The sequence below is a fragment of the Pseudochaenichthys georgianus genome, chromosome 14, assembly GCF_902827115.2.
Source record: "Pseudochaenichthys georgianus chromosome 14, fPseGeo1.2, whole genome shotgun sequence".
Classification (NCBI taxonomy): Eukaryota; Metazoa; Chordata; class Actinopteri; order Perciformes; family Channichthyidae; genus Pseudochaenichthys; species Pseudochaenichthys georgianus.
The window spans coordinates 17,702,529-17,728,359 of record NC_047516.1 but is presented as its reverse complement, the minus strand read 5'-3'; the positions used below and the strand labels follow the sequence as shown (position 1 = coordinate 17,728,359).

Below are 25,831 nucleotides of genomic sequence, written 5' to 3'. Positions count from 1 at the left end.
GAAAAATGTCTCCTTTCCCACCCTTTAGTCTGTCTGGTGCTCATGTCTCCTTACTCTTGCCTACTCAATTTTCAGTACTTGCCTTTCACTTCATCTATTATTTCTTCTGGCTGAGAGGCACTCGTTAACGCAGCAAAAAGAACCCTTTATCTTTAAGGGTTTTAACACGTATACAATATGCACACTGAGACAAACACAAAAGCAACGAGATAGAATTTCACATGTATATCATTGAAATGTCAACCTCCTAGCTGATGCCGTCATCACATTGAAAACATAATCTGAATAGGACACATTGTTGCTGGTGAACCCACGCTGGGATCCAGATGATCCCTCCTACGACAACTGTGCCACCCGTGTGTCTCTGCTCAGCAAAAGCCAAGAATTTGTACAGAAAGAGACATTCAGCTGTGTTACTTTGGCAACAGGGTTTGTTTACAGCTATTTAATTTGAGCTCTTAGTGAAATAACATTCTCTGGAACAAACTGTTAAATACAGGCTCCTTTCTTACTTGTCCTCCCACTGGCAAGCGCTCAATGGGGACATTTCCCCTGGCATTTCAAATCAAGGGGCACGATGAATAGAATTTTGAAAAGGGAATATATGGGCAGTTTTTGAAGGAATGTGACTACTTTGTGACAAAGAAAGTTAAGTTGTTTCTCTAAGTTATATGCCTGCAAGCTATCCTTTAAGTTGAGGATGTCAAACAGAAGCCCAAAGCAAGGCCTTCTCTACACAAGCAGAGATGACGTTAGCAGCGGCTGACCTGTTTGGTGTCAAATGAGCTCCAGAGTACAATTGGGCCGTTGTTATAAAACGTTCACTGCGTCCAAGGAACATGTCATGTGAGTCAAATCCTGAGGACTGGAGGTGAACTTTTGTCTCTCACCAGGGCTGTGCTAATCAACGTTTAGAGTATGTGTGTGTATTAGTGTGTCACAGTGTAAGATGAGAAGCAAGCATGAATAGAGAAGGAGGTGGGGTGGGTTTGGGGGAAATTTGGAACAAGTGACAGAGGGAGGGAGACATGCAAGTTACATTGTGAGGAAGCATTTAGGCAGAGAAGAGAAAGTGAGAGTAGACGGGAAGACAATATCTTGAAAACGGAGAAAGCACAAAAAGGCAAATGCACAGGATGAATAACTGAGGTCAGCTGGACTTACAGATGAAAGAAAAAGGCCATCAGGTGACAATCCTGGATGTTCTTTTTATGTGGGAACTAGCCGCTGGAACCAAAAGGTAGATACATTCTGAGTATTTTTGATAAATGCATTACAGAATATTAGCTATAATATGTTTTAAAGCAAAGCATTGCTCTAGATTAGATGTTTCCGTGTTTTTATTTTGTGTAAACCTCAAGCACTGAAGCAAATAGCCGCACAGAGGTCTGGTTTAAAGAAATTCATTATCCTGCTCTTTGGTAACATGACAAGATCAGACAGTGTGGAAACGTAATCCACCGAAGCAGCTGTGGGCATTAGATTGTTTATAAATGCTATAATCAGATTTGAGGTTAGAAAGGAAAAAAATGTTGTTTGCAGACTTTAAATCACATTTTGGGTTTGTTACTATTTACTCCATCAATATGTAGTCTATGAATGCTGAACCTGTGGCTGCTCTTTGGTGGAAAGTATCAGTTACTTTTCAAGCCTCCTGTCCAGGCTCATGTCCTTTGTTGTATCAGTGTTTCCTAAACCTAATAATTTATCCCATTTATTGTATTATTATTTTAAAATGTAATGTACATTGATGTTAAATACATTGATGTTGAATACATTTAACTTGAGAAAAAAGATGCATGTTATATTCTACCTTCAATATAGAACTATAAGAGGCCTATCATCTGATTGTCTACTGTTAACATGAAATATTTATCATCAAACCGCGGGATTATAAAACGATTTCTTCAATGTTCTGTTAATGTGACCAATGCGGGCAATTTCCATGATAACCCTTTAAAAGTTAAAAGGACTGACCCCGACGTGATTTGAACACGCAACCTTCTGATCTGGAGTCAGACGCGCTACCGTTGCGCCACGAAGTCATACAGACAGATTGCGGAACTACTCTATATATTCCTGTTGAGGCATGTATTTACATCCAATTGCGTGGTTTTGAATAATTACGCATAACGTCATAGTCAACGTTAACACACACCGAGGTAATTTGTGTAACCATGGACATTGCAGGCACTAGGTGTAATTAAATTGTTTAATTTCTCTCGATTGAGATAAAACAGTCGTTAGCTGATTTTCGCTTCAAAATGTGTCTTTATTTTCAGATTTCAAAAAGTGAAAAAGGTAAGATCATACCACTATGTTCTCATTGTATCTGTATGTTAGGAAAGTGTACGTGTTCAACCAATATATCCAATAACTGATAGAATGCTGTTAGTGATTTAGCCCCCAATCGGTCGCTAGATGGTGCAATTTAACAGAGGAGCGTTGGTTTCAAACTTGGTCCACATTCATTAAGCAGAGCCTTGAATGCCCTCAACATAATAATAGTGAGTAAGTAATTCAATTTGAACTATGAAACTTTTAGAATAATAATGACATTGTTATTCATGTTCACACTACACTGTCAAAATATATGGGAAAACACACCACTATTCCCAGAATCCTATGTTCCTTGTAATTATTCCATGTCTCTCTGTTGATCCAGCCGTTTATAGGAGTAAAGAGTGGCATCTGGAGAATCTAGGGTACTTACCATCCAACCTTCATTAGTGAGCAACCTGTTCATAGCAGAATGGATCGGTAAGTGCAACAAAAATAAATGTGTGTTTTGACATGTTGCATTGTCTGTTGATTGACCCTATGGCTATAGGTGAAACTGTATTTAACAACATAACAAAACTCTTTAGGCTCACACAGGGTTTGCTATCATCAATAAAACACTAATTATATTAATCAGTCACCTTAAAAAAGACTTGCTTAGTGCTGATATGAATGTCCTCCCTGCCCTAGCCACTATAGGATGCATGCTGTTTTCTGACACTGATGAGATGAGCTTAAACGACAGGGAGTTGGTGCAGCGCACATTGATTATGGGTAAATGTCACATTGTTGCCATCAAGGTGAAGGAAAGGCGATGCTGTGTTATTTGTGTGGTTTATCAACTCAGGCTGGTCTGGTTAAGTCAATTGTTTAAGTTCATGGAGCAATTAACAGTGTAACTCAGTCTGTTAGTTTAGTTACTGGACAACACAAGAAAGGTCTGGTTTCTCTCTCTGGTTTTTCTGTGGATGAAACCATTTATTTTTCATAATATCTTTGCATTAACTGAAAGTAAGAATTTAATCTGACAATGTAATGCTTTGGGAAATTGTCCAGTACCAGTATAGTATATAATTGAACCAAATCAAATGCAGACATGCATACTTTACACAGGCTAATAGCAATGCAGAAGCATCAAATGTTTCTTTGGTAAAGTCGATTTTTTTCATCTGATTCATATGTAATGACACAGTGTGCTATATGAATAACATATTTGTATTACATATTTAATACAACAGACATGTATTGGGATAACATCCTATGTTTTGCAGTATTCAGTCTACTCTCTGCTGCGAACAAAATAGTTATTCTGCATGCTGAGTCAAAAGCTTGTCTATGCGGGTTGTCTAAACGTGCACAGAGACCAGCTTTTATGATCTGCTGGCCAAGGATGAGATGCTAAGTGGATGTTTCAGAGAGGGAGAGAGAGGGAGAGAGAGAGAGAGAGAGAGAGAGAGAGAGAGAGTTCTGCGTGTTCTGCTGCACTGGATGCAGTCTCCATGGCAACATGGTGCTCCCGCAGTGAAATCCTGGGAAGATGGTCCCCACCCCCTTCCGCATGCATGCATGCATGCATAGGCAAACTGGCAAAGGATGGTGCTCATACCTCCGGTGGCCATACACACAGATGTTACAAACCCTGCAATCACAATTTTCCTGTCCATACACTTCACTGTTTATATTCTCTCTCTACATGATACACCCAGACCTTACAACACTGTCATGTTATGCTTCAGAATAAACTATGTTTCCTTAAACAACCTTTACTTAGCCTATAATGTATACTCTTACTTTTATGTTATTCTCTCTTTTTCCATCAGTAGTTGCACCTCCTTCTAAAGCTGATTTTCACATGTACAGTTGTGAACCCTTTGGATTCTCCACACATAGCGTTGTGTGTTCCTTCCAAACATTTCAACTTTGGTTTCATCTGTGGAAAGAATATTTTGCCAGTAGTGCTGTGGAACATCCAGGTGCTCTTTTGCAAACTTCAAACATGCAGCAATGTTTTTTTCTGGACAGCAGTGGCTTCCTCCGTGGTGTCCTCCCATGAACTCCATTCTTGTTCAGTGTTTTACGTATCGTAGATTCGTCAACAGAGATGTTGGCATGTGCCAGAGATTTCTTTAAGTCTCTAGCTGACACTCTAGGATTCTTCTTCACCTCATTGAGCATTCTGCGCTGTGCTCTTGCAGTCGTCTTGACAGGACGGCCACTCCTAGGGAGAGTAGCAACAGTGCTGAACTCTCTCCATTTATAGACAACTTGTCTTACCGTGGACTGATGAACATCAAGGCTTTCAGAGATACTTTTGTAACCCTTTCCAGCTTTATGCAAGTCAACCATTCTTAATCGTAGGTCTTCTGAGAGCTCTTCTGTGCGAGGCATGGCTCACATCTGGCAATGCTTCTTAAGAATAGAAAATTCAAAACTGGTGTGTATTTTTTATAGGGCAGGGCAGCTTTAACAACACCTCCAATCTCGTCTCATTGATGGACTCCAGGTTGGCTGACTCCTGACTCCAATTAGCTCTTGAACAAGTCTTTAGCCTAGGGGTTCACATACTTTTTCCACCCTGCACTGTGAATGTTTACATGGTGTGTTAAATAAAAACATGAAAACATATCATTGTTTGTGTGGTATTAGTTTAAGCAGACTGTGTTTGTATATTGTTGTGACTTAGATGAAGATCAGAACACATTTTATGACCAACTTATGCAGAAATCCAGGTAATTCCAAAGGGTTCACATACTTTTTCTTGCAACTGTATGTACAGCCTGTCAATAAGTCCAATGTTATGTTTTATCTCACATCTTCCTCCAATTAGTTTGTATCTACACTCTACCTTATTTGAGGAGGAGACTGAGGCTGGTTGCCTTTAAAGTTTCTCAAACTGACTGACTCCCATTCTCTTTAAGCATCACATGTTCTGCTTGGTGGTTTGGGGTTTCTTATTCTCCTAACACATGCAATCAAAAAACAAAAACGGAGATTGAGAGCAGCAATTAAAAAAATCTCCCACTTTGTGTCGCTATCTCTCCATCACTTTGTTCATCTCTTACACCATTGGTCAATCTAGCCCCCTCCCCTTTTCACAACAGCCAGTCATCTCATACAATCTCTCTGCATCTCTAGCCTCCTAAGAGCCCCTCTCTCTCTCTCTCTCCCTCCTGTCAGCACACACATACATGCATTAATGCTAGATACTGATCACACTTAAACACACACACACAGACACACGCGCACACACACACGCATTGTTCCTGCCTCCCTCTCTTCACTCTCTGTGTGAGGTGCGCTTTGCTTTGGCAATGCTGGGTTTTGCGGACGGATATCGCTCCCCGTGGAGCAGCGCGTGCTGAAACTTCCCTGTTACTGTCCTTCATCTGTCAGGAACCAGCTGTAAGTAAAACCCTCTCTCCCAGACACTCGCTCTTTCATGTCATCCCCACTGTGTGTGAAAGTGTTCATTCCCTCATCCTCCACTATTTCCTTCTCTCACTCCCCTCGCCTTGGCAGAGAGTCAGCCTTTCTTTCTCCCAAATCTCCCTCTGTCCTGTGTCCCCTCCACTGATGGACGCGTACACCTAATGTTGTCTGTGTGCAAACTAATGCTGCAGGCCATTTGCTGCTCTGTGATGGGTTTGGACTGTGATAACCTGAGAATAGTTCCTGCGTGACAGTGGTTGACACCATCTGTGAGGCTGACTGGGCTGTTTGTATAGATGAGTGATCAGATATGCTGCGGTCATCTATGCCTGATATAGAAGGTTTGGGGATATTTAAAAATGGTCCCTGGAAGTAATTATGTGTGGCCTGTGTCAGCTTATCAACAAATGATTCACATGTTTGCCCTGAGTGTGTACTAATCAAGACGATGGCTTGTATTATTGAAGTGCAATTTGATACAATTAACTTAGAAAAACAGTTATCCCTCTCAAAGTACTTTACACACCCTTCCTGTCCCAGAAAAACCTTTTACAGCTAAGATGCTATTAATAATTCATTGACAATGATGTTAAAACAAAACTGTTTTGCCTTCTGAAGTTTACCTTTACTCAGTCAGTATTTAGGTTTCAGGAGATGTTAACCTTATTATTCATCAGCTCTACAATTTGATCTCATGATGTAATCTGAATATATAGTTGATGATGTTTTGAGCAGAAAGATTACCTTGGCATGAAGCATACTGTATGAATAGAACTCCAAGCAGACACCAAACTCAGGGACTGAGTATATGAGTGTAACAGAAGCATTGTGTGTAGATAGCTGGGATATTGAACAAGCATATTTAGAAAAATAGTGATCACCTCTGGTCGCTGTGAGGGGAAGTTGAGACTGGAATGTCCAGCTGGCTTGGGAGGAATGTCACCGGAGCTGCATGGGAGGGGTGAGACAGGCGAGGAGAAATGTAAACTTCAACATGCACTGAATGATTAACTGAATGGTTGCAAATACTCTAACCACTGGATTTTCTGCCCCATTTGTCTTTTTAACTGCCATTGCACTTAGCTGGCTCGTGTCTGTTCAGATGTTGAAGTTGTCATTGTCATGATCAAAGAGCTGTCACTATGCTAAGGCTGTTAGCTGCATTTATGTATCCACCAACAAGCAGTGCAACAATCGATGAAAAGAGAGATGTGAGGATCATTTTATGTCCAAATAAGGCCTTCCTGCGATTGTGTTTACTCGTTTATTGTTATGACACAAACACTGAACAAGCCATCTTTGTGTAATTTAATGAGATAAAATACAACCTTACAGTGATAGCCGGCTACATATACAATTATTTGACACGTGTGTGTGTGTGTGTGTGTGTGTGTGTGTGTGTGTGTGTGTGTGTGTGTGTGTGTGTGTGTGTGTGTGTGTGTGTGTGTGTGTGTGTTGCTCCCTTTCGTCCTCCTCGCGGACTTGATCAGCTCTAAGGTGATTGTGTTGCCATGGGTAACAGCAACTGTATTCCTCCTCCATCATGCTGGTCTACATTTATGCTTCATGATTTTATTTCTAGGTTGAATGAGTATGAGCAAAGTTTAAAGGGTAGAGGAATTCCTAAGAGAGATGTAACAGTTTCTTCTGGGAGTGTGTGTCCGTGTTTAGCTTAATTGTTATTACCCTCTGCTGTCAAAGCTTGTATGGCTTTAATTGATTTTATTGATTTCCAGTTGTATTGATTCACCCCATACTTCCAAATTCACTTCAAAAAAGCCATTCTTGCTATTACTCCATTTCTTAGTTTCTTTACAGATGCCCAATCTCGGGTTGCATATTTAAAGTGGTCAGTAAGTGTTGTCATTGTGTTTGGGTTCTTACATTACTGTGTAGAATAAAAATGTGATTGCCTGTTTGGGCTTTTCCTTCAACCATATTTACTTTGCATGCTATTGCGGGAAGAGGCATGTCGTGAAAGCTTAGTGACTGAGCTGAGAGATGCAGTCATGTCATGTTGGATATATTTAGATAGATCCCTCAGGGGTGTGCATTAATAGCACTGGCCATATTGTGCCATTTCTTCAGCATTTCATGTAACATCTGGAAAGAAAACACTCTTGTTTTTGTCACGCTCACAGGTACAGATCAGAACCCAATAGCACGACACGAATACAACCAGTGTTCAGAATGTTCAGTTTAATCAGGTCAGGGACAGGCAGGGTCAAAACCAGGACATCCAGTGGTCAGGCAAACAAATCCGAGAAGGGGCAGGCAGAACAGGGCTCAGAACAGGGCTCAGAACAGGGCTCAGAACCAGGCGATCCGTCAGACAGGCAAACAAATCCAAACAGGGGGCAGGCAGGAAACTCGAGGTCCGATAACAGGCAGGCAGTGGTCAAAACCGGGCAGGACAGGTAACTAGGCTAGAGATAATCAAACGCTGGAGAGCTTGGCAGAATAGACAAGACAATCTGGCAGAGGACAAGTGAGAGTGAGGTGGTATAAATGCTGTGGAGCAATGAGAGAATGAGTAGCAGGTAAGGGGGAGGTGCTGGGGAGACCAGGATGGCAAGAGCCTGGAGGAAGGCGGGGTCTGAAATGACAGGAGAGTTAAGATGTGCCAAACCAAAAAACAACAATAATATGGGTCTAACTTTTGACAGTTTTAACCTGTTTTTATATTACTATATTCAGTGAAACCTTTTGTGAGATAAATGTAAAGATCAGATCATTTTATAGTTACACTCAAAAGGTTAAGCTCATTCTTATTTGAACCATCCTTGCCACTGTTCTTTTCTCATGTCATTATAAAATGAGTGATTAAGCAACATTTTAATTTGAACGAATGGCCTTTGTGGGTATTTGGAAGCTGCATATTCCTTAAAGAGGGATCTACATTTTCTCCATCTATTGTATGCTTGCAACTCTGACCTTTCTAGTAATACTGATTTGTGTGTATTGATGCTTCAGTCAATACATGCTCTGATCTGAAGGTCCAACAAAGAATATATTCATTTTAGCATACTAATTGGCATTATATAGAACTAGCAGTACTCAGACTTTGACGTCAGGCTATTGTTCTACATAAATACAGCTGAAGGATAGATTAGTTACACTCGCTGATCTGTTAGAATAATGTACTATTGATGTTCCTGTGTTCACTGTCTTGATAGTAATCCTTGAAGCAGTCATGTGTTCAATGCTTCTTGTAGGACACATTCACTCTCATATAGGCACTGTGTTCATCATAGAGGCCTTTGTGTATGTTGGCACTGAATGTTATTACTGTATTCCCTCCTTAGAATAGCAATAAGAACATAAAGACTGTCATGGTCATGCCGTAGTCAAACAAATAGCTTAATGATAGCAGTTAAACAAATACGAATACAGTAACCATGCTATAATCGTGTTAGGCAAAAAAGAAAAGTAACATATATCTAAAGCCCACTAACTGATGTTATTGCATTGACATGCTTCAGTGATAATGGTGTGCTAGAGTTGTGTACACCTGTGTGTGTGTGTGTGTGTGTGTGTGTGTGTGTGTGTGTGTGTGTGTGTGTGTGTGTGTGTGTGTGTGTGTGTGTGTGTGTGTGTGTGTGTGTGTGTGTGTGTGTTCACGTGTGCTTGCATGCTGGAGTGTGAGCCGTGTGCTAATATGCTGATACAGGCGGTTCCTGTGACAAATTCCTGCCCAGCTTGGCTCAGATTAGGCAAACTGATAATTTTAGCAATGCTTAAATCAGTCAATCCCGCAGTGTGTGGACAGCGCAGAGTGGGTACTACTCCTCGACATTTGTCATCCACTACATCATCTTGCCAGAGGACTATTAAGATAAATGTGTGTGTTGTAACGTGTTAGTCAGCTGACAGGCTTTGTTCTGCTCTGCCATCATAGCAGAAAGCTGGTGTTTAAAGCGGACTACAAGACCAGCAGTGTGGAGTCACAATGTGTGGTCAATACATGTTTGTTTTTTTAGACAGAAGCAGCACAATTCAATCCTTCATTTGAGGTCTAGTTTGTGTCAAGATGGCATCAAAGCGATTCAACTCTATGGTCATTTTAAGGCTTTTGTCCGAGTGGATTGCATTTCATTGGGAAGAATTGATGTTATTTGAGGGAATTTGGTTTTTAAGGCCACACCCCTAGTTCGTCTTGTTGATTTGCAGAGGTTAGTAAACGGTCAAATCATAAATCTGCTGACCTATCAGCATGACGAACAAATTATGTAATTTCTTATCCCCTTTAGTAGATGCATTTCCACCCTGTTAGGAACCAAAGCCCTAATGCACATGCATGATTCAAGGACAGGGTTTTCTATGATGAGCAGCATGAAAAAAAGACCTCCACCCCATGGCGTGAAGTTGGAACATCCCCAACTCCACGTCATGGTAAATACATCTTTCTTTCTCTGACATCTTTCACCATGTTTGGTCATGTTGTCTCTTTGATGTGAAGGACATGTGAGTAAAGCACCCATGGCAAAGCGCTTTTATTCTTTTGTTTTGATTGGTGTTCTGGATATGTGGATCTTACATAACCACAGTTTTTTCTAAAAGCACCCAGATGACGAGCATCTAAATTCCCCTGCATCTTGAGAAATACATACTCAGTCAAAGTCTGTTAAAAGTAAAACACTGTAAACATCTTTAATGTCTAAGTTCTTATGTTGCCATGTGACATTGAACTAGCTGTTTTTATGTTAATATATGTTTAGCTCAGAGCGTTTATTCCCGCAGTTATTTAAAGAAACAAATTATTTCAGGATCAGCTCCTCTACCCTGTGGCACATACTCCTCTTTCACTGAAAAAACTCTCTCAGCGGGAAAGGGTTCGGCAAGATAAAAAAGAGGGTGAAGAGTATATGCCTCATGTAATATTCCCTTTGAATGTTTTTAACTTGAAAAATATTTAAATGTACACTTTCAAATGTGGATTATAAGCTGTTGATTTCTTATTTCTGTTGTGTTTGTTAACAGGCTTGTAGCTATCCAATGCAAATTACATGGATGTTAAACTGAAAACAGATGCAAGAATAATGAGTGCCTGTCAAATGATTTAGTTTGAAATTCATAATTCAGTGCAAAGGAGAGCGAGATAGGAGATTTCCCCTTATTCTTTAACCAAATTTGGTCCGATATCAAGAGGATGTGACAGTATGAGTGTGCTCTGCGTCAAGCACGTTAGACATGTGATGGAGCCTGTATTTTCCCATGGTCATGTGAAGACCATGAGAGAGAACAGAGGTAATAAGAACAGAAATTGAATGGTTTCATAACTGATTTTTATTTAATTCAGGGATGCAAAAAGTTCATTATAAGTATTATTATTTATTTATTGTGTGGCAAATTGTGAGGTTTTGTTTAGCTGAAGGCTATATGTCTCAGCTGGTGTAATTGTCTGACCATCAGAATTAGAATGAGAAATACTTTAATAGTCTTAGGGGGAAATTGGTATTTGTGAAAGTTGTTCCATCATAGAATGAATACAAAGTTATATAATGTATTATATAACATAAGAAGTAAGAATGTGCAATGAAAGATAACATAAGATATAAACATAAGAAGGAAAATAAAATGTCCAATAAAAGATAAAAAGTCAAGTGCAAACATATTGACTCAGTGCCTGAATAGAAATATAGTAAACAAGAGTAAAGTGTTGAACCTTTTAGGGAATTATTTGAGATTTTAAAACTTTTAATTTTGATCTCTCAAATGAAAGCTTATTTGTGGGAAGTGGAGCTCTCCGCACACAATTTACGCTCACACACCTGCTTTCCCTGAGGCGGGCTGCTGTGCAAAGACAGCTGGGAAGCTGCCACAGCTTTCCAAAGGAAGCGTCATGTTCGTTTCAACACATCAATTAATCTGTGAATGCATGGATTTACTATGAGGTGCCAATAACAAGCTTATTTACGGTGGCCCTGAAGTGCAAGACACCACAGCATTTCAGAAAACACCACAGCATTTCACAAAACACTACAGCATTTCACAAAACACCACAGCATTTCAGAAAACGCCACAGCATTTCACAAAACACTACAGCATTTCACAAAACACCACAGCATTTCAGAAAACGCCACAGCATTTCACAAAACACTACAGCATTTCACAAAACACCACAGCATTTCACAAAACACCACAGCATTTCACAAAACACTACAGCATTTCACAAAACACTACAGCATTACAGAAAACGCCACAGCATTTCACAAAACACTACAGCATTTCACAAAACACCACAGCATTTCAGAAAATGCCGCAGCATTTCAGAAAACACCACAGCATTTCAGAAAACACCACAGCATTTCACATTGGACGGAAAGGGTATTCCTTTAGGGAGAACACTTCTTGTTTGTGATTGGACAGAGCCAGCCAGAGAAGCACTGCTGTGATTGGTTGTTTTTGCTGCCAGTCAAGAAATGACGCTTGTGATTAGCCCAACACATCAGCCGTTAGCTCAGCTGTTAGCACACACTCAGAGCTCACAGCTCCTCATATCTGTTCAGAAACTGGACAAAAGTTAAACATGTACAAACCACAGACTGTCTATGTCATGGTGAATACAGTCGCTGCTTTATTTATGTCTGTATGACGTTGTTGTGAGCGTGGACGGAGCAGCAGGTTAGTTTAGCCTGATGGATCCGATTCCGATTTACATGGAGATACGGCCCGCCCCCTCTCCAGCGTCTTGTTTGAATGACAGGAGTAAATACAGAATTAATGCTTTATTAACTCATGGTTTTTAAGGGGCTTATCTCCATGTAAATACTATGGTAGACCACCCAATATTCGCATCGCTCTAATCGCTCAAGTTTAACCGCGGCTGTCAGCTGTGTTTGCTCCTGTCAATGCTGTCATTCAAACAAGAGGCGCTGGAGAGGGGACGGGGCGTATCTCCATGTAAATCCTACAACAAAATGAACATATTTGACCGTGATTTAATTGTAATACACGTTTCAAAATGATGCCGAAGTAACTACATACTGATAGCAGTTAGTACAAACCATGAATTAACGCAGACAAGTCTGCAAACAAGACGGCAGGCGAAAAGCTTTTAAAATGCGTGTTTTCTGAATCGGATTCATCAGGCTAAACTAACCTGTAGCTGCTCCGTCCACACAACAACATCATACAGACATAAATAAAGCAGCGACTGTATTCGCCATGACATAGACAGTCTGTGGTTTGTAAATGTTTAACTTTTGTCCAGTTTCTGAACAGATATGAGGAGCTGTGAGATCTGAGTGTGTGCTAACGGCTGATGTGTTGGGACCATACGTTGTGGGACCATGGTTGGGACATATTTCGCTGTCGGGTGTTGACCAATCACGAAGCGTCATTTCTTGACTGGCAGCAAAAACAACCAATCACAGCAGTGCTTCTCTGGCTGGCTCTGTCCAATCACAAACAAGAAGTGTTCTCCCTAAAGGAATACCCTTTCCGTCCAATGTGAAATGCTGTGGTGTTTTCTGAAATGCTGTGGTGTTTTCTGAAATGCTGCGGCATTTTCTGAAATGCTGTGGTGTTTTGTGAAATGCTGTAGTGTTTTGTGAAATGCTGTGGCGTTTTCTGTAATGCTGTAGTGTTTTGTGAAATGCTGTAGTGTTTTGTGAAATGCTGTGGTGTTTTGTGAAATGCTGTGGTGTTTTGTGAAATGCTGTAGTGTTTTCTGAAATGCTGTGGTGTTTTGTGAAATGCTGTAGTGTTTTGTGAAATGCTGTGGTGTTTTCTGAAATGCTGTGGTGTCTTGCACTTCAGGGCCACCGTACTTATTTCTTAATTTTAGTGAATGGTATTAAATGTCTACATCAGGGGTGTCAAACTCAATTTCATCACGGGCCACATCAGCATTGTGGTTGCACTCAAAGGGCCAGTTGTAACTTTAAGACTATATAAGAATACATATATAAATATTTAATATATATAAAATAATGTATTATATTACATTATTGCCTCTGCATTGGATCATTATCGGATAGGGTAATAACTTCATCATTAACTACGTCTGAAAGCAGAAGTCTAGGGGAAATAATTGCAAGTCTCTTCAGTGAGAATGTCACAAAATGATTTAAAAAGAAAAGCCACATTCTGGAGAAAAATTGAGATGCATTGTGGGACATGTAGTGAGCAACGTGCTTCTGTAAAGCGGCATGTAACCATAGAATAAACATATTATATTCTTTGCGAGCTTTTGTGGGGCCGCATGAAATAACGTCACAGGCCGGATTTGGCCCCCGGGACTTGAGTTTGACACCCCTGGTCTCCATAATCCTATTGTGCATTTATTATGTATTTTTGCATTTATCAACTTTATCTTGCTTTTCCATTCTCAAGTGTGCCTATAATCCCACATGCTGGCAACATTAAAACCCAGTAACCCCAAGGCAATGATGTCACTGCTTTAAGATGCTAACAAATACTTAGCATACATGAACAAGTGACATCATGCACAAATAAATACGAGACATATTATGTGTAGTCCATGTTTCGGACAGTTATGTAAGGCTGCAAATGTTTATATTTATATTGTTTTTTTGTTTTTAGTATTACTATGCTGGTCATCTGAGGATCTCTGTGCTTTTCTCAGTGTATGTGCAGCTAGAGCACGTGCCTGCCAGTGGTGTGAAGCGGATGAGAACTGATAGCTCTATATATAGAAGTATGTACTGTATGTGGAGGCTTAAGATTGGCCTGAGCAGGAGAATGGTGGATATCCGTGCACACTAGAGATAGTTACACAGGCTCGTCCATGCACGCCATCTATTATCCTGGGTGTGCATTCTTGCACTGCTATATTTGTGAGGACCAATTAAAGGTTCAAACCCTCAGAGTGTGTGTGTTTATACAGTATGTGTAACTTTAGCAGCGGAGAAGAATTTGGCGAAGGGGGGCTATTGACTCAGATCGAAACAGCTGACTGTGTGTGTGTGTGTGTGTGTGTGTGTGTGTGTGTGTGTGTTTTATGGTGTCATGCCATGGCTTTCTGACTCAAACACCATATTGGGCATGCTCTATTACACACTTTTTTTTGTCGTTATCCAAGGTGTGTGTCTGTGTGTCTAAAGTATCTTTGTGTCCTCTCTTTTCTTCTCGAGTACTTTACCCCTTTCTCCTCATCCACATGTTTCAAAGTGAACCTTTTCTAAACATCCCAATCCTTATGTTTTAGATTGCATCAAAGACAGGTAGGGAGATGTTACAGAGCATGAGGTAGGGAAGCTCATACAACTAAACTTAAAGAGAGAAAAATAACAAGACATCAGGTGTGCAGCACGGATTTATTGGCTGTTAGCTAGTAGGCACCGCTCTAAACCCTTCAGCTGCTTTCTTGTCACATTATTTGTCGTGAGAATACAAAACTACACAACCATTACGGTCATTACTGTTACTGTTCCTCCTCCAGGGCAGAACGTTTTTCTTTTATTTGTTGCTATTGCATAAGGCACAGAATGCATTGGTCTGTTTCTTCCTTTTAGCTCTCACTTAAATTCCTCCCAAAGCATTGTATGGCCTTCATCCTTAGAGACATATTTTAGGTAGGATAATTGGAGCCAAATTCTGAGAGAAATCCATACGATTGTGTTTTCATTTTCAGATTATCTGTTCTTTTTCACGCATACAGTACTCCTTTTATATGATGTGTGTTTTCTTCAGGAGTCTCATTGTGGGAGCCACTGTTGGTTGCTCTTCCTCTGGTTTCCCTAAAACTTGCATTTCAGCAGAATAAGTGCAGGAGTAAACAGCTGGTAATAATGCTGTGTCGTGCTCGCTACAGGGATGACAACAGCCATTTCCAAACGGCTGCCCACGCTGGAGTGCTGCATTTGGTTTATTGACTCTGCTGGATACCCTTAATTACTTATTGTGGAACATGAATACAAGACATCCAATAAATGGTTCTATACAGCCGCGGCAATATGTTTGTGAGAGTTGTTTTGTTTTGAAAACATCAGATCTTTTCACTACTATCAAGTTGATTAAGCTTTATATAAAACTGTTGTAAAACAGTAGTGGCACATTACTATACATTTAATTTTCTGAATGGTTTTTCATCTTTATACTTTACTTCCTGTTACAACCATGTGGGCCATCTGGCCTGTGAGTGTGAGGATGGGATTTTGGAAAGGTGTGTGTGAGCGTGGGGGAAGCAGAGCCTGAAGCGAGGGCGGAGAAAGGACACGACTCAATCCGCACAGATTAATTTCAATTGATGTTTTTGTCAGAGAATCGTCATCTCTTTCCCCAGATTAAACTATGACCACTTCAACAGGACGGGTAGTTTAAGGGATTGGGTGCAAAATCATTCTGTGACAAGATATTTTACCTTAAAATAAAAAGGATGAATCCCCTTTTCCATATTAAGGGTATTTTCCTTATCCCTCTTTATGTGTAATTTGATATCTGCGGAGAAGCCTCTGTTCCAAACTCTAATTTTGGGGGATTTTATTTATTTTTATGGTGACATCAGGAATTATGTAACTCAAAATGTTGTTTGGCTGCACGTGTGAACTTGGCTGGCTAAATAATGGCGTGTTTCTTCATAACTTTAACTGGAGGCCAGATGAACGTCACTCTTCAGCTGCTTTTTCGCTAATAGGAGCGAGCTGCATTCAAGAACTAAGCCAGCGTCCGTGCCTAATTATCATCCTTTTGAGTGTTTACATTTCACAGATGATATTCAGCAAATTAAGATATGTGCAATTCCTTTCTGGATTTAAGATCCATGTCCTTTCAGCCTTGACTTTTTTCTTTTTCTTGTCTGTTTCAATCTTTCCCTCTCACTCCCTCTGGCCAGCACGCATTTTTGGCCTATGATGCAATCTCTCTTCCCTGATAGTTTAAGTTTCATGGCCAATCGGAGCACAGGAGTAGGAGGGAATCCAGTCAGCTCATGCTTGTAAACAGCACTGACAGGAGGAGGGACTTTCAATTCACAGTCCCACCCTCTGTTGTCATCCCTGTTCAGTCTTGTTCAGTCTGTGTGTTTGTGTTTTGGTGGTGGTGGGAAGAGGAAAAGCAACAGAAGGAAAAGGGAAAAGGGAAAAGGAAGTATGGTCAGCAGAACCGGGGGGGGGAGTCAGTGTGAGTCAGGGCGTGAGCTGATTCTTTAAAGTTAACACAGAGCTGCCATGGAGCCTTCTAGATTGATACTGCACTCTACTGACAGTAGGTAGTCTTTTTGTCAACTCTGTGTATTTTCGTCATGTGTACAACTTACAATTTAGGCTCAGTTGTTAGTCGAGAGAAGTGTGTGTTTGTCAGAGTTTATGTAGTTTCATTGGTGCTGCGTGACAGTGAATGGCTGTGTTTACTACTTTTCTTTTGAATCTGTCTTTCCTATACTCAACTGGGAAGGAAAGGTTACATTTCCTGTCTTACTCTTCATTTTCACATGTGTTTTATAACAGTCACACAGCTATGAGGATCTTATTGTACAGTAAAGCTACAGCAGAGCGCTGAACGGGACAAAGAAAACTGTTACTTTTGTATTCGGTAAAGCCTTCTGTTGGTGAATGGGCTCATTGTGTGCTAACTCTGGCTGTTAGCTTGTTGTCACACAACATGCTGCCCTCATGCTCTTTAACATACACGCAAACAATCTGTTACACATGCACAAACTGTAATCCTGAAAGATTGAGGAATTAGTGAGGGTCACAAGACACATGGGCTGTTATTACTGTGCATAAAACGACCCAGAGAAATATAACACATTTCATTTTGATGGCAGTCCTCTGCCGGATATGTCCTCTCATGCATCATGTTTGCTTCCTGCCTGGGCTTGGCTTTATCCCACTCTGCTGCCTCTAACTTCAGCGCCTTAAATGTGCATGTTTTCACTCACTTTTTTAATTTCCCAAGCTGTCACTTAAATGGTCATGGTTACTTTAGACTCTTCTAGAGCATCACATGGACGCATCGTGGCCTACTTAGACGTTTAAGTGGCCATGAATGAAGTTGGGACCAAAACACAGTCTGTTGAATGCATATAAGTATAAACATATGAGCATCCACTCATGTGCTCGAAAGCATGACCACTATGTGTATGTTGAACTGTTTCCCTCAACTAAAGTAAAGTGGGAACATACAAGAGAAAGTGAGTGGTTAAAAACAGATGGTTTTAACATTTGAGCTACTTTTATTTATCCAAATGTTTTCGAGGCAGAATTCCTCATTGGGATTTATTGGACTCCAGATTCTTCTTTGCTTTGGTCCATCCTATAAAAGGTGTTTTAAAATACACCCAACAGTAAATAAATAAGTACCAGCAACTTTGCTATCCAGCAGTCCTACGAGCCGCAGTCTTATTTTAGTTTCATCGTCATTGCTTCTTTGCCTACCCACAAGTATACACATATCTAAATTTAGAAAGTCGTCATTATGATATTAGTATCAGTGCGTTCTAGCAGAGAAAGAGAATGACAGGGAACAGCACTCAAGTACGGTACATCCTGTGGCTGATCCCTAATTATTTCTGCGTTCTTTTGAGAGACATTTAACCTTCCTTTCATCAGAATCGAACAGTGACAACTGGATAATCACAAAATGCCAGTTTAGAGCGCAGGGCTTATAGAGAACAATGCATGTTTAGATTCAGACAAAGCATAAGCTACTTACCTGTAATCATTTATGTTAGACACCCTGCCAATCCCTTACCAACGTGTGAATGTGACATGTCACTCTCATGGTTGACCGCTTAAGAAGTGACCTTTAACCTCTCAGTCTGTGTGTCAGTGGATCCTCTGTGTTTGTGGGCAGTGGGCAACAACTGACATGTGTCAAATGGCAGGGATTGGGAGCTGTATCCAGCAGTGACAGATGTGCAGACAGGGGGGGTGTGGTCATCAATGAGTGTGTAATGTCCTCAAATACTGTACATCTTAAGGCCAGGAATGTTTGTTTTTCTGAGACGTGCTGAGACACTGTCTGATTCATTAATAATGAACGTGTTCACCTACTGAGAAAATGTGACTCGACTTCTTTGCTGAAGCAGGTTAGCAACACAAACATCAAAATGGAATGCACAGAATTCCTCAAAGGTGGCAAGTTTAGACCAAAAAGTCAAATCACTTGTAGTTGTTTTCCAACTAACATATGTTGTGGTCTCTTTTTATTGCATGTGTATATTTTATGTGTGAGGACATTTCTCCAATAGATAACAGCTGATCTTCCAACATCATTTGCACATGTTGTGCATTCTGTAGCTTTGAGAACATGCTGCAGAAGCATTTTTAACGCACCACTGTAATTAATGTGTTATGCTCGCACTGATAAATGTGAAAGTGGGTCAAGTTGGAGTTAACACTGTTTGTGTTGCCAGGCAGAATATCAAAAATGCAAGCTGTATTTCTATTATAGATGCGATTGTGTAAGGCATGGGGCTTCCTCACAGAGCTCTGATCTATATTATTACATTGTCAGCTACATGTATACATGGCTTTATATTCAGAGTGTTTGTTTAAGTGTCGCATCATTTTTTTCCATGAGTTATTCAAATGAGTACAAACATGACATCCTTTGCATAGAAATTATAAAGCCATTTCTAACCCTGACAGAATTAAACTGTTAAAAGGCAACGTTATCCCTTTTTTAAATTGAAGTTAAATGGTGCCTAGCCAACACATTTAAATGCAGGATTATAACGATAGACGGATCATTAAATACAGAAAGTTAATGCTCAGTTATTTTTAAACATACAGCACTTTAAAGTTTCACTTATACAGCAAACTCTTAATCAAAGACAATAGATGTAAAATGGTGCTCTGTTCATATTTCCTTTTGAATGTTATAAAAGCATATGGTTCGTTGGAGAGAGTTTAGCAGAGTGAGACCTCACTCGCGACTTGTAAATATAGACAGACCGACACAAATAGAAAAACCTAGACGCTACTCTGCACATTCAGTTTTCCCTTGTGTATATGTGTGTGTAATATCACAACAGGTGTGTTCAGTTTGGGTAGCATGAGTGGCCAGTAAAGCTTGTTTGATTGAATGTTGTGGATTATAATAGAAGGCCCCTTCTGAAACACAGTCTGCACTTGTTGTCTGGTGTATTTGATTGTTTTGGCGTTATCCAAGATGTTCATCAAAAGCCAGGCACAGGGCCATACTGGTTTCTCTACATCAGTTTCAGTCTGTTTACTGATTACTTCTATTTCACAGAGTTCTCTTTCAGCTAGCTTTTGTGGTATTAACCTAGAAAAAACACAAGAACAATGGATGAGTATTTGTTCTAAACCAAGGAGCTTTGTTAACGTTGGTTCTTGGTACCTCCTGTGGTCCGTTTACAGAGCATTAGCAGCCCTGATATTAATGCTTTCATCTTTGTTTCTCTGCAGGTTAACCGCTGTCGTTGTCCGTGGCTTCAAATGTCCTCTCCTATGGCAAAGCGTGAGGCGGGGAGCACCAGCCCTGTGGTGCGTCAGATAGACAAACAGTTTCTGGTCTGCAGCATCTGTCTGGATCACTACCACAACCCCAAGGTGCTGCCCTGTCTGCACACCTTCTGTGAAAGGTAACTAACATTTGTGCTCTGTTTCAGCGACGAATGAAGTCCTAATTTCCCACAAACCCCAGTCTCTGCTCACTCCATCTGCTACATATAACTTGTTCTGGCCTTGCAAAGAAGTTGATACACCACTCTTGCTATTTCCCTGCCAGTAATTATCCTCCCATCCTTTTATTGAAGAATTCTTCTCATACTTGCATGTCTCCAAATAGCGGGACCTCATCTTCTGCAAATCCCTGGCCACAATTAAACAGCTCACAGCACTTCTCCTCCCCGACTCTAGCTGGGATAAGTGCATTCCTCAGCATCAGGGACCGTCAAAGTCTGAGAAAAGGCTCATTGTTGGGAGAGACAATAACAATTCCTTAATCTACAGTTTCTTAGAAAGATGACACCCCCTCCAGCAATACTTACTCGGGCCTTTTTCGTGCCTGGCAAAGCAGAGGAGGCTTTTGAAAAGCTTGTTGTGGGACAGGGTGGGAAAATGGAGAATGAAGAGGAGGGCATGTTGTTAGGTACAGAGGACATTATGTTTCAAACTGGTTTACTTCCAAGCCTATGATCAAACCAATATTTATGGAATTTTGAATAGCCACACAGAGTACAGTATAAATCCTTTTTCCAGGCAGTGAGTGTGAGGGGCCTTTGCCCACCCGAGGGCAAGCTAAATCCCCGGTTTAACTGGATGGCATGTGATCTGGATCCCTGCTGAGTTGAACAGATTTATGTCTGGGGCTAGAGATGATGTTGCCAGACAGATGTTTTAATACTGGGTGGGTTGATGTCGTTTTAGGGTTTTTAGAGCTGAGCTGGCAACCCATGCTGGGCCCAGGCTATTGCATCGCTTTTAATTCTGCTTCCTTTTACTCTTTTGTGATTATCCTAGAACTGTGTTTATTATTCAGATATCAGGGTCATGAGTTTGGCATGGATTGTGCAACTGTTTTAGATGATGCCAATATAAATCAAGTCTTTCTACAATAGGGGTGTGTGGCAACTTGTACTCTGGATTGCAGGATTTGAGGATAAGTGTAGTACTAGTGGTTAACAAGTTATTCACAATTGAATTTGATTAGCTGCCTACATTCAGTAAATAATATAGTTTTATATGGATACAAATATGGTGTTGATAATTTTGAGTGCCAACATTTTGAGAAAAAATTAACTTGAATTGGATGACATTTTTTGGAATATGATATATTAGATACATTATTTGTAAGTTGCAAACAGATGAATTTTATGGATGTTCTTTCAAAAGTTCAGGTGTTTAACAGTTGTCTGGCCTGTGGAATGAAACTGTAGATAAAGACTTTTGTTAAAGCTCACTGTTATTATCAAGCTAAACACTGCTGCAGTTTACCAAGTTCATCAGGTCAAAAAGTAAACAAAATGTTAGCATGCAAACAGAGAAGCTGCCCGGCATCCTTGTGTTCAACAACAGAGTCACCGACCTCAGGTTACGTCCTGCGTCAATCACAAATAGTGATAACGGAAGTTTAGAGAAACAACCACAGATCTCATTCTGGGTTGGCTGTCGGGCTGAAGGCCAAGAGTGCGGTCCAGCAGTTTGCATACTGCGGCTCAACTTTGCTGACTGTCGCTTTCATTCTGCCTTGAAGGTTGTCTAATGTTGAATGGATTGCCTCCAAAGGGCAATTGAACCCACAAAGCATCCCCAGCGTTGAGGGGCCGGCAGGATAAATGTGAGACTGATCACAGCATGAGGCCGGAGTCCAAAACACATGCACACAGACAGACATGCAGAGGCATAAACAAACAAACATCTTATCTACTCTTTGTGTTTCTGTTAGGCACATTGATTTCCACTGAAGATCCACTTTCTGAAAGAGGAAGTGTGTTCTCCAAGGATCTGGGTTGTGTAGATTGACACGAAATCCCACTTTCCTCCTATTTGTTGTGACAGCAGCATTATTTAGGCACTATCTCTCAATGACTGTGATAAGATGACAGCTCTCTCTTGCTAGTATCTTCTCTCTCTGCTTTAAATTGATGAATAGAATAAGAAAAAGTAATTGCTTTGATAGATATTGTAAAAAAAATTCTGTATTTGTTTGCCTCCTCCAGTTGTCTTCAGAACTACATTCCCCCAGAGTCCCTCACACTCTCGTGTCCAGTGTGTCGACAGACGTCCATTTTGCCGGAGAAAGGGGTTTCTGCTCTACAAAACAACTTCTTCATCACAAATCTCATGGAGGTTTGAATCTTAATCCCTTTTATTAGCTCTAGTCAAACACAAATGTATTAGTCAAACAGAAAGGTCAAGTGTGTCATAGGGATCAAATGACGAGACACAGATTAATTATGAGGTTAACAACAAAGCAAGGATTAATTAAAAATAATTAAAGATACTCAAAGGAATGGGGGGAGGCTCTGGCTGTGTTCCTGTAATGCTGTTTTTGGAGTACCACTCTTTGTGCAGAGGGAGGACATTTTTGCAGACTGAGGTCATAGTCAGTTCTTTTTTCTTTTTTCACAAGGGGCTCTTTTTAAGGTTGGTTTTAAATGTAAGGTTTCCATTGTGCATGTAGAGGTTATGATTAGTGTTAGCATTGGGATTCTATGGAATGGGTGTATTGTGTGGGTATTGTCCACAGTAGATGACCATTACATGTATGTATGATCTGTATGTGTAATGTGTATTTGTAAAGCGCTTTGAGAGTCATTGATAAAGCGCTATAATAAATATAAGGATTATTATTGAATGGAGGGAGCTCAAAAAGTACATCAATGTATGTTTGTGTCGTGAAAAGATGAAGTAAACTGACTACAAGGTTTGAGGACAAAGAAAGAAGTATTTTAGTTCTCATTAACATATATACCGTAAAGTCATCACTTTGATTTAATTCAGCTGCAATATTTGTTATATCAATACCCCACCTCTTAATTGTCCACTGCCAAATAAGGATAAAGTAGGCTAAGCCCTGTTAAATATTTATAAAAAAGAAAATAAACCACCCCACTACAGTTAGTCCAGCAGATTCTCTGAATGAATTGTGCTTTTGATGATAAAAACATGAACTTTGGCACACTGTTAGAGCATGCCCTAAGGAAGATATTTGAATATTGGGCCATCGCATATTTGTCCATTTTCAAAATGTCACATATCTGCTGGACTAAGTTCATAATAAAATGTCTATTGTATCTATTAAAAGCAGCGTAATGACATTTGTTTTCAACCAGGTCCTTCAGAGAGACCCCGAGTGCTCGCGGCCTGAGGCCTGCAGTGTCCTGGAGTCCGTCAACGCTGCGGCGGCAGGGAAGCCCCTCTGCTGCCCCAACCATGAGGGAAAGGTGGGAAGAACTTTGTGATGCCCAGTCATCATTTCTTTTAGCAATTGTCAAAGGAACAAAATACTAAAGTCCCAACATATCTGCTGCAAAGCCCAGCAAGAGTGAAGGAGTTTGTCTCCCCCTGCAGGTGATGGAGTTCTACTGCGAGTCCTGTGAGACAGCCATGTGTCTGGACTGTACATCGGGGGAGCACAGGGAGCACGTGACCGTTCCTCTGCGGGACGTCGTGGAACAGCACAAGGCTGCGCTCAAGACACAGCTGGACGCCATTATGAGCAGGTGGGGACTTGAGACCTAAATAAAGCTTTCAGAATATACCACACTTGAAGTCAAAGCATTACATCACATTGTGCTTACGCTTTTATCCAAATCAGCTTACAATAGGTGCAACAAACCATAAAGATACATAAAGATAAAAAGCATGCTATGATTATAGCGGCAAAGGCCCATTTCCACCAGTTAAGCCGGTTAAGCCCCATGCGGTACCGGGGGCAAAACGCAACATCTTGCAAGAAACAACGTCTGATGGCTTCTTAACATTAACAAACTATGAATGTGTCACCCACTTAACGGGAGGAAACTCAGCTATCAGACAATATTAACAATTGTTAGTGAAAAAATGATAACGCACTTAGCACAGAACTCATGGTAGAAATACTTTATTACTTATCGGATCTGCACAAACAAGATATCAGATTAAAGCTCAGATTCTAAAGGTATAAGTATCATCACTGTGATCACGGCTAAAACTCAGGGCAGCGAAGGCAAACCCAGACAACACACCACGTAGCTTTACGGAGCCAAAACGGCAAATATGTCTAACCTTTGCTGTTTTCTGATCAAAAGTTGTGTTCAATGGCATTACAACAACGCTGCTGAAGGTTAATCCAATGTCTCTGTGTCCCTTTGAAATGATTACTGATAATCCATCATCATATTTATGGCTATATCCTAGTTTTCAGTTTTCAGAGCGTAACATAGCTTTCGGTTTGGGCAAGCTGCGTGCGCATTGGAACTTCCCCTCGATTCCATTGGCAGAGGCCGTGGGGGGCCAGAGATATGGCAAATGCATGCACCCAAATGACCCCAGAAGTGGGTTTTTCTTTTGCTAAACCTCTCTAAAATAGGTCATATGTCACTTGTTTTGCATCAATCTTGATACAGGGTACTTATTATATGTTATAGTTTGGATTCCTAAAGCTTTTAGGCTACTATCCCATCATTCAAGGGTGGTTTTCACTAAGTAATGTGTGTTTTTTGGACGGACACTATAATTTACATTTTTTTTTACTATGTTCAATCTGAATTTACTTTAAAATAAAAAAATTCTATATTGATTCCGACTTTTCAACATCCAACTCACAGTTTTATCATTGCTTTGAGAAAAAAGATGATTCATTTACCCCTTTTTAGAAGTGAAGTCATTTGTTCTGGGCATTTCGAGCCTGAGACCTGAAAAACAGGCTTGGGGCTTAACTGGTTTTTGTAGCTTTATAGCTCATTTTTCATACAATTGTTCTGTTCACATAATGTCATCTTGCAGACTCCCTCAGCTAACATCATCCATCGAGCTGGTGAGTGAGATCTCCCGCCAGCTGAATGAAAAGAAGAATGAGGCTGTGGCAGAGATCACCAGTACGTTTGAAGAGCTGGAACAGGCGCTGCATCAGCGCAAGACGGCCCTCATCACAGACCTGGAGAACATCTGCAGCACTAAACAGAAGGTATATAGTTCACATATTCACATATCATGGATGCACTCAGACAACTGCACCTGCAAATGTGCATGCTCATTGTCTAGTGCAGGATCACACACAGGCATTTATCATACAAGCATGACCTGCCATAGGTCTCAAAATCCTGGCGAAATATTCCAGCATGCTGTTCTTTACTATTTCTTTATTTGATTGTTTCTGTTTTCTTGACTTCCTCTCACCTGAGTGCAGGTCCTGCAGGCCCAGCTTTCGTCTCTCCTCCAAGGGAAGGACCACATCCAGAGCAGTTGCAGCTTTACAGAGCAGGCTCTCAGCCATGGGAGTGCTACTGAGGTGAGTAAGCTAACAAACACAGATGGGAACATAATATAATGAAGACGAGTTTTGGATAAAAAATAAAAATGACGTGTCTCTCGCCAGGTGCTGCTAGTTCAGAAGCAGATGAGTGAGCGGGTCACAGCACTGGCCAGACATGATTTCCCAGAGAAACCACATCAGAACGCACATCTGGACTGTCAGGTATTACATGTGGTTTATTTTATCTGTGCATTTTTATTCTGGTGGTCAGACTGATAATCCAAAATGG

General features: G+C 40.6%; 1 protein-coding gene and 1 non-coding gene across 7 annotated transcripts in view; one reads left to right on the top strand and one right to left on the bottom strand.

The window, feature by feature from the left end:
• The first annotated feature begins 1,023 nt into the window (after positions 1-1,023).
• The window catches only part of trim3b (tripartite motif containing 3b), a 34,507-nt gene continuing 9,699 nt past the window's right edge, over positions 1,024-25,831 (top strand). For 2 of the 6 annotated variants that reach the window (XM_034099518.2, XM_034099516.2), the window contains exons 1-8: positions 16,694-16,878; positions 20,049-20,224; positions 22,304-22,433; positions 23,420-23,530; positions 23,658-23,809; positions 25,074-25,254; positions 25,477-25,578; positions 25,666-25,764. In XM_034099518.2, the coding sequence (XP_033955409.1) occupies positions 20,079-20,224; positions 22,304-22,433; positions 23,420-23,530; positions 23,658-23,809; positions 25,074-25,254; positions 25,477-25,578; positions 25,666-25,764 (921 nt within the window). In that variant the 5' untranslated portion in view covers positions 16,694-16,878; positions 20,049-20,078. Of the gene's footprint in view, positions 1,241-2,665; positions 2,761-5,453; positions 5,683-16,693; positions 16,879-20,048; positions 20,225-22,303; positions 22,434-23,419; positions 23,531-23,621; positions 23,810-25,073; positions 25,255-25,476; positions 25,579-25,665; positions 25,765-25,831 lie in introns of those variants that run through there. The other 4 variants (XM_034099517.2, XM_034099513.2, XM_034099514.2 and 1 more) reach the window with 3 other exon arrangements.
• On the bottom strand, positions 1,974-2,045 carry trnaw-cca (transfer RNA tryptophan (anticodon CCA)). Its single transcript has one exon. It is a non-coding gene; the product is annotated as a tRNA-Trp (tRNA).